Genomic DNA, 8,602 nt, shown 5'->3' with positions numbered 1-8,602 from the left:
TGGCCTGCTCTGATTTGATTCTCCTGTTTAATTCCCTGAGTCCCCCAATCTCTGAGTCTCCAAGCCAGATGGGCTGGAAAAGCAGAATATTTTGTGTTTCTCAGCAGTGATTTATTTGTAGAGGTGAAACCAGGGAATTCTCCTCTGTGTGAAACTATCTGCTCCTTGGCTTCAAACATTCAATAAGTTCTCTGCCAAGGAATAGTTGTCCTCCCAAGACAGATCAATGAGCATGTACAGATTACAAGTAACCTTTTGCTTTATCTTGCCCTGTGCATAGTGACCGGCTGTTGACTCAGTGCCTTGGTTGCTGGTCATTAGTGCAGCAGTCTCCCCCCTCCCTTAATTTCACTCATCAATTTGTCTGCTGTGGCCAGGGGGGAAAGTGATGGGGGAGGAAGAGGATTTCTAATGCAAGATGTATTGGCAAACCTTGTGGTTGAATACAACATAATTTGAAAAGACCTTCTGAAAAGCTGTTTGCACAGGGAAGCATTTGAAGACAAAATGTGATTATGTAGATATGTGTATACAGGAGGAAATTAGGACAAAGTGAAAGATCTTAGTTGTGACTAAAGCAGAGGCATATATATGAGGCAGCCATTTTATCGGTAGTAATTATTTAATTTTTCATGGAGCACAGTTTAAATTGAACCCTGGTTTTCAGAAACCCAATCACACTTGGCATTGTTTGCATTTAACTAATGCAAAGCTTTAGCCTTGTGGGTCAAGGCAGTGTATTAGTACTAGCTTCACAACTTAAATTTGGAGGCTACGGAAGCAATAGCACATACTGCAAAAGCATGTTTGACTCAGGGTAGTGGCTTGCTTTTATGGTGTTTCAGTGTTGCTATTTAAAATAGCCAGGGACTTGCTTTACAGAATAAGAGGAATGCATATCCTCATTGAGAAAAAGAAAGGTGTAAATGGGAGGGAGGTCATCATTGTCTTCAGGAAGCCTTCTTGTGGCATTGAAGAAACAACAAATATGAGGTGATGAGACTGTGAAGAGCCCAAAAATACCCGAAGCTAACTTGTTCTGTTTGCAATTTCATTTCTACTTTAAATAGATATTATAGTAAATGGTCATTTGTCCATGTTTTTCTAAGCGAAGATATATTTTGCTTTTTTAACAGGGCAAAAAGGACGTTTCCCAGATATTTAACAACATCTTGAGAAGACAAATCGGCACACGCAGCCCTACAGTGGAATACATTAGTGCCCATCCACATATCCTATTCATGCTTCTAAAAGGGTAGGTGCTGTGATTTTATTTCCATTAAAGAGCATTGCTTGGAACATGCCAGCATTGCAGTTGATCTACTTTCTCACTTTTAATTTTTTTTAAAAAAGGATTTTCAGGTCTTATTCTAGATTTCTTGTTTTGTTTCTTTCATATTGGCTTTCTTTCTATGTAACTGTATACTTTTTATTGACTGGATTATTTTATTTGACCATTATTTCTTTACCAAACTTCATGTTGAAATAATTATGTGCTGATTGTTTTTGACTGCTCCCCATGTAATGTGTACTTCAGTTCTTGCCCTAAACTCTTGTGTAGCATCGTTGACGAATGCTGAGTTTCATTTAGACATTTTTGCATTGCAGGAGTGATTAGCAGTGGTGTCTGTAAATAACTAGAGTCAAACTGGATCACTGTGTGGTAGAACAGAGAGAAGCAAAAATGCATTAAAAGAGTAGTTGTGCCTGTGGGACAGACTTCTCACACAATACTTGTGGCCACAAGTGAACTTCAGTTTAAGTTGTTAATTAATTCTGTAATTAACTCCAGAACTTTCAGTATTAAATTTTTTTTTGGTCTTTTAACCTTAGGGACTCAGAACCTGGTGGTTCCCAAGATAAGTTGGCCAAGGAGAGGGAGTAGACTCCTGTGTGGAGAGGACATCAGCTGTAGTTGTATTCAGGAGTGCAAAAGTGTTGACCTAAAACACATGAGTTTTTTTGTCCCCTTTACTTTTGACTAAAAGCACCTTCTTTGCTTTTCCAGCTCTTGAAATCTACTGTTTTCTGCTCAATTTTCTTTTGACTTTGGGATTTTGTTTATTTTTCCCTAAGGAAAAGAGAATATATGTCATTTGGATTAAATAACTGATGTGGAAATAAGTGCATTTATTAGCTGCTCAGTTTGAAACAATGTGAACTCTCACAGTAGCTCTATGGTCACATTGGTAGCAGCCATTCAAAACCTTTTAAACTAATAGTTTTTAAGAGAATGATTTTTTTGAAGTGTCTTTCTTGCTCTTGAGGTTGAGGATTTGCATTTTTACCATTTGCTTTGTAGCCAGGAAAATACTTTAGCACCACTAAGGATTGTGCATGACAAGGCTGCAACCCCAAGGGTAAAATTTCCTTCAGCCAGCCCCCCCCCTCTCTCAGGGGCAGACCACAGCCAGGAGAAGGATAAGCACAGGAATCCTCTAAAATGTGTTTCCTTTGGAAGTGGCCACATTCCAGCACAGCTGAGTAAGGGAAAAGTAACTGAGAGAACTAGTCACTACCATGGATCTCAAGAACGGTGAGCTTGTGGTTGAGTGTGGTGGCAAAGCTCTTGGTTGCTGCCTTCCTGGCAGGGCAGAGTGGTGGTAGCCCATGCAGGTGTCTGGGCTGAGCTGGGTCTTGCTCTTACAAGTATAGTGATTTGTTGTGATTTAGCTTCAGTGTTGAAACTCTTGACTTGTTTTGAGTTACTAAACACTGGCTTGCTCAGAAAAGAAACAAGTAAACTAGTTAAAATGGATTTTGGTTTCATTTGTTCATTAAAATTCACCATTTATATAAACCTCAAAGTAGTTGTTTTGGGACAGTAATGATAATTCTCTCCATCATTGTTACAACTTCAATGTGACCTGTCTCAGTGAATGTATTTAAAAGGCATCACTTAGGTGCTTTTTTGGAGATCCCTGATGCATGCAGCAGCATGTCAGTGTTAGTTTGGTCCTCAGGCCCCTTGTTCGTGATTTCTTGACTAGCTCTCTGCAGCACTGCACTGTATCAGAATTGCCATTTCTGGAGTGTCTTGTTAGAAAGTGCTGTTGAATTCATCAGCAGAAGTCCAGAAGTCAGTCCTGTCCAGCCCTGACAGTAGTGCCTGAGCAGCTACTGCAGAACAACATAGTGATGTCAAACATGATGATGCCTTATCTGCCTGTGTCCTGCTGCTGGGACTGTCTAAAAATGATTCTTGCCTACAGCAAGGGCAGGGCCCTGAACGCACAACTTGCTGCATGCCCACAGTGTGCAATGCTTGTGTGCAGTGGGAACTGGGAAACACACACTTTGTGTTAGACACCACCACTTGAAAATGTAACTTGAAGATGTTTTCATATTTATTTAATGCTAAATGCATTATATTGTTTATATTAGATAAAATATATTTATCTAATTAGATAAATATATATTTGTCCAATGTTAAATGAAATATAGGAAATCAGAATCTGCTTAAAAGAAAGTAGATTTGGCTGACGTGTACCATTCCCTTTTTGTTACATGACATCATGACATTACCTGGAGAGGAAAAAAAAATTGTCTCTATCGTGACTGTAGAAGAAATGGCCCAGGACTATTGTGAAGGCTTCTCATAGTTTTACTTCTGTTGGATGCAAAGTTTCCTCTGCCCCATGACAGTTCCCAACAGCAAAAGGTCGCATTTTTGTGGCTTAATGCGGGAAGGATCCCGAATCAGAGATCACACCCAGTATTTCCTGTGTAATACTGCAGCGGCAGTGCCAGCTTTAGATAACTGTTCTTACCTTTTAGGCTTTGTTTTACTTGTTACCCGTTTCCTTCCAGCTTCTTGGTTTCAGAAAACATACAGCACATAGTTCCCTACTTTTCTTTTTTTTTTTACTTTCTTTCATTTTGGTAGGTTATTTGACCTTCCTGCTGCAGGAGGACTTGGTTTAATAGTATCTTATTTTCTGTGTGTGCAGGCTTTGTTTTATGAGTAGGATTTCAAATGAGTAGAATGTCTGGTGCATATACAGAACCAGATGTATTTGGGCCAGTTTTTTTCTCTGGCATCAGTATATTGCATTAGCCCAGAAATAAGTCTGGTCCCTTGCAATTTAGAATATTTTCCATCCCGTACAGTGACGAGTTGAGGACTTCGTTTATGGCACTTGGCATTGTTTTTCTCTAGTGACAAATTTATAAGCCCCTTTGTGAATATATATATATCAAGCCACATGCTATCTCAAACCTAGACACTGCTTCGATGTGTGTTGTGATGACCTCTTCATATCACAGTGCAGTTAAAGCTTTAATGATATATTGGCTGAGAATTGCAGAATTCCCCTTGAGTTTATCCTTGGATATACTAGATTATCCAGGCTGTATAAGTTAATGTCAAATCAGATCAGAATATATCTGTTTGTTAAGACCTGGTGTCTCCCAGGCTTGATGCCTTCCTAATCTCCTGCCAGAGCTCCTCACCTTGTACTGTCTTCTGCACTAACCATGCAAGAATGATTCCCTTTACACTGAGATCCATCTCTGCTCTGTCTTGCCTCTTTCAACCTCCACTGCAAGTGTTTTGAAATATTTCAAGTCCATTGTTTCATTATCTAGTTGCCCCCAGTAGTCACTGAGTGAGAGTTTCTTTAGGTTGTAAGTTCATCCAAACAGAGAAGAACTCAATGGTTTTATTCTGCTGTGGAAAAACATCAACATAGAGCACTAATTGCTCATTAGAAGTGATTTTGAAAAACATTTCTATCATTCCTGCCTGGTGGCTTTGCATGTAAGTGTGGGTGCAGAGAACATGCTAGTTATGACTGGGCAGCCTGTAAACTTCTTCCAGGAATATTTCAGGAGCAAAACCCAACTTTCCTTGCTTATATGAACAGCCAAAGGTCCATAACCCACTTCCAGATAATGGAGCATTTGACTAAGAATGATTCTGTTGATACTTAATGTTTTTAAAAGTTATTGTGTTGGAAACGATGTAATTTGCTTTTATTCCAACCAAAATATTCATTAGCCAACTACTAAATATTTTCCTGGCTGCACTCCTAGGAGCAGCTCTGCCTCTTTTTTCCTTGAAAATTAGTATTCCTGTTAATGGAGTTGATGCCTCAATGGGATATATCAGTGAATTTCCGTTGTCTAAAGAGCTATAAATTCAAGTTTGCAAATATCCCCAAACCAAAACAAATAGGGGCTGGAGTGCCTGCATTTCCTTGAGGGTGGGAAGTTTCATTTGCCTGTTTTGAATAGCAATTCATTTTTCATCAAGCCAACTATTGTTGATATTGTGTTGAAGTATGCAGCTCTGGTATGCTTGGAAAACACTACCATTCTTTTAAATTGCAAGCTGGTAGTAAATTTGAGGGCCCACTCACAGCACAGATGGCATTTTGTGTTTTTCTTCCTTTTTTTAAAATTTCTTTTGGCCTAGTGATAGGAATTAATTGTGCAAAGGGAAAACGATGCTGATAAGCTCTGGGTGATAATACACAGTTCTGATATAGTATAACCAGTTTATTGAAACAAAGCATGCTTTCTGTCCCCTTGGACTTCACCAGACTTCACATGACCAAAGATTGCTGGAAAAAGTTAATTTTAAGTCTTTCTTGACTGTTGGATTTAATCCTTCCATTTTTTTTAAAATGTATTTCTAACAGTTTTGTTTCAGATTAATTTCAGCTTTAAAGAAATCAAGACTTTATAGAAACAGAAGAAGATATGAATTGCCTCCCCCCTCCCTTCCTCTCCCAAGATCGAGATGTGTGCTGGCTCTTGGCTTTTGCAATGCCTGTGCCATAACAGGATTATAAGTTGAGGAACTTGTGTACTTGTGTCCTGAACAAAGTCATAGCCTCTGCAGAGGAGAGATTGAGAAGAATTCCACATAAACTGCAAAAAAAATATCTTCAGAGCTGCCGAAAGCTTAATCCTGTGTAGACTGCCTTGATAGACTCTTCTTACCTTCCTCATTAATACTCTAAAGGAATGTCCTCCAGAAGAGCAGTGGGAGGTGATGGATGGTCATGAGGTGTTACATTTTTCTTGGATAAGATGAGGAGCTCAGAATTAAATCTGAAAAGAGAGATTGTTATATTGTATGGGCTTTGCTTTTTCATAAATCTGAAAGGGTGAAGGAGCTCTGTTGAAACATTACACACTCCCCACAGTCTTTCTGCAGAGAGGAGGTGTAAAATAAATTTACACCAAAATGTGTTTTGGCTTGGGAAGAGAGAGGATTGTGATGAAAAATTGTGGCAGCCATCTGCTCCTTGGCTTTGGGCTGAGGTCCTGAAGCTGGGTACAGTGCTGTGGCTGGGAGCTGCCCTCTGTGTGTTGTGTACCCTCTGGCACATGTGTTCTTTATGCTATGAAGTTCCCTGTTGCGAGAAAAGTGTCTGTTTATCTTTGTTCTTCTGTGTTTTGATATTTTCTGTTTCTTTTCATTCTTCAGATATGAATCCCCAAATATTGCCTTACGTTGTGGAATTATGCTGAGAGAGTGTATCCGACATGAACCCTTGGCCAAAATTATACTCTTTTCAGAACAGTTCCGAGACTTTTTTAAATATGTGGAAATGTCAACATTTGATATTGCTTCTGATGCCTTTGCTACATTCAAGGTAAATGATTCGATACCTGCACCATAATGTAGTGTTAAAAATGGTACTCCATCGGTAGTCATCACTGAATGTTGTGTTGCTTTGAACTGGGTGGCTTTTTTATCGTTCAGTAAAGGATGTAATTAATTCTTGGTCTGATTGTAACAGTGATCAAGTCTGCAAAGAATCTTTAGAGAAATATAAACCCATATTTAATTAATGTTCTTCATCTTGATAACCCAAGGTCTTTCATGCAACTGTTTAAAACTCAAATTAATCGTATGTTACATACAGTTCCTGTAGAGTGCATAACCTTTTTCTTTCCCTACCTTCCCCCGGAGACAAAACCACTGCCCATCGTGACCACAACCACAACAGAAGGCATCGTTTAAAAGTAATTTTTGAAATCCTTGTAATTTTTGCTGTCCCTTCTGAGTTCAGCAGTCAGGTCTAGATTAATGCTATGTCTGCTGATTATTTTACAATGTATTCATAGTCTTACTTTTGTGACCCATGATTCAGTGTAAGGACCGTACTGCTAAAAGCTGAGTAGGTGGAAGAACTGCATAGACTCTGTATAGAGTCTGTTTTGTATTAAAAATGAAGTTGGGTGAAGCCTGCCAAATTTCTTGAAGTTTGTGTGTGTCCATCCTCATTCCCTAAGGGACTAGTATAGTCTTTGAGCAAAATTTGGTGCCATGGGCTTAATGTACAGGGAAGATTAATTTATTTCTGAAAAACAATTTAAGAAAGCTGGGGAAAATTCTTTTTAGTTAAATAGACTTCTAAATATATATGTAACTCCTTTTTTCTTCTATCACTGAGCTCCTTGCTGTCATAGAAACACATTGTTTATTCTTTCTTTATAAAGCTAATTAGAAACATGATTAGATAGATCTTTGGAATAACTGTAAGGATTGTTAGAGTTCAGCTCAGTGATTACACGTATACTGAAACCTGTCTTTTTTGCATTCTTCAGTAATGACTTGAGCAGGGTTACCAATTCACACCACCAACTAATCAATAGCAGCATCTTTCCCTTATTTTAAGTTTCAATGTTGTGGTGTCCATTAGGTAAATCTTACAAAAGTCAAACTAGCTAGAAGCACAGACAAGTAATAGTACAGTGTAGGACTCTATAAAAATGCAACATAACTGAGATATTTAAGTCTTCTGTTTGTGGCATTTTACCCTATGCTCAGAAGAATATTTGTCTGTGGTAAGCAAAAGTGCTCCTGGACTCAGTTCGCAGCTTGACAGAAGAGATTTGCATCTTTTCCGTGGGTCCTGCTTTGAGCATGACAGCAGAGTGTGTTGTTGGTGATGGACAGTCTTCACCCCAAACAGGAGGCAGAATGGGGACAAGGGTCAGTTAAGCTGTGGCAAGGACTGCAGACTGCTACAACCCTCCTCCCAAAAAAGAGGGATTGATTGTTCATGGGTCTACGGCTGTGGAAAGTACTTCTGTCCTCTGTGAACTGAGTGTATTTTTAGCAGGATTTAAAAATAGAATTCTACATCCTCACATACACTGGAAAGAGAGGAGTATGAGGGCAATTCATCCTCAGACATCGGTCAAAAACTGCCTTTTAAAATGCTTGGGGGAAATGTATAAACTGCATTTTGTTTTGTTTTGTTTTTTTAAATTTCCTCTTAGCACCTGATACATGGTCAATTCTGGAAATAAACCAGCTACTCATCTCATCTCCTATTTGTCTGTTACTCTGAACAGCTGGAACAGCAAGAAGTGATGTGGAAGCAATTGAATCATGATATATGGAGCTACCTCATATGGAGCTACCAGAAAAATAAGTGCTATGATTGCTTGTTGGCTGGATTACTGAACTCATGTTTTGGGTTCTGTTGCCCCCATGTTGGGTTTGTAGTGTTGCCATCGAGGTGTCTGATTCAGAACTGAAAGCCTGGATGGTCTGTGCACCAGAGGAGGACTTCATTAAATGTGCATTAAAGTGTGAGGATATTTATAGTAGGGAAGTATTGAAATTTTTTATGATCTG

The 8,602-nt window shown here is 39.0% G+C and overlaps 1 protein-coding gene across 4 annotated transcripts in view; it reads left to right on the top strand.

The window, feature by feature from the left end:
* The window catches only part of CAB39L (calcium binding protein 39 like), a 67,242-nt gene that overhangs the window by 45,650 nt on the left and 12,990 nt on the right, over positions 1–8,602 (top strand). For all 4 annotated transcript variants that reach the window (XM_027674381.1, XM_027674382.1, XM_027674384.1 and 1 more), the window contains 2 exons: positions 1,137–1,255; positions 6,437–6,605. In XM_027674381.1, coding sequence (XP_027530182.1) covers positions 1,137–1,255; positions 6,437–6,605 — 288 coding nt within the window. The remainder of the gene's footprint in view (positions 1–1,136; positions 1,256–6,436; positions 6,606–8,602) is intronic.

This window comes from Neopelma chrysocephalum, unplaced genomic scaffold, assembly GCF_003984885.1.
Source record: "Neopelma chrysocephalum unplaced genomic scaffold, ASM398488v2 Primary Assembly neopelma1_25, whole genome shotgun sequence".
Lineage (NCBI taxonomy): Eukaryota > Metazoa > Chordata > Aves > Passeriformes > Pipridae > Neopelma > Neopelma chrysocephalum.
Note: the sequence above shows the minus strand (reverse complement) of the source record. Positions and strands in the feature narration are given on the sequence as shown.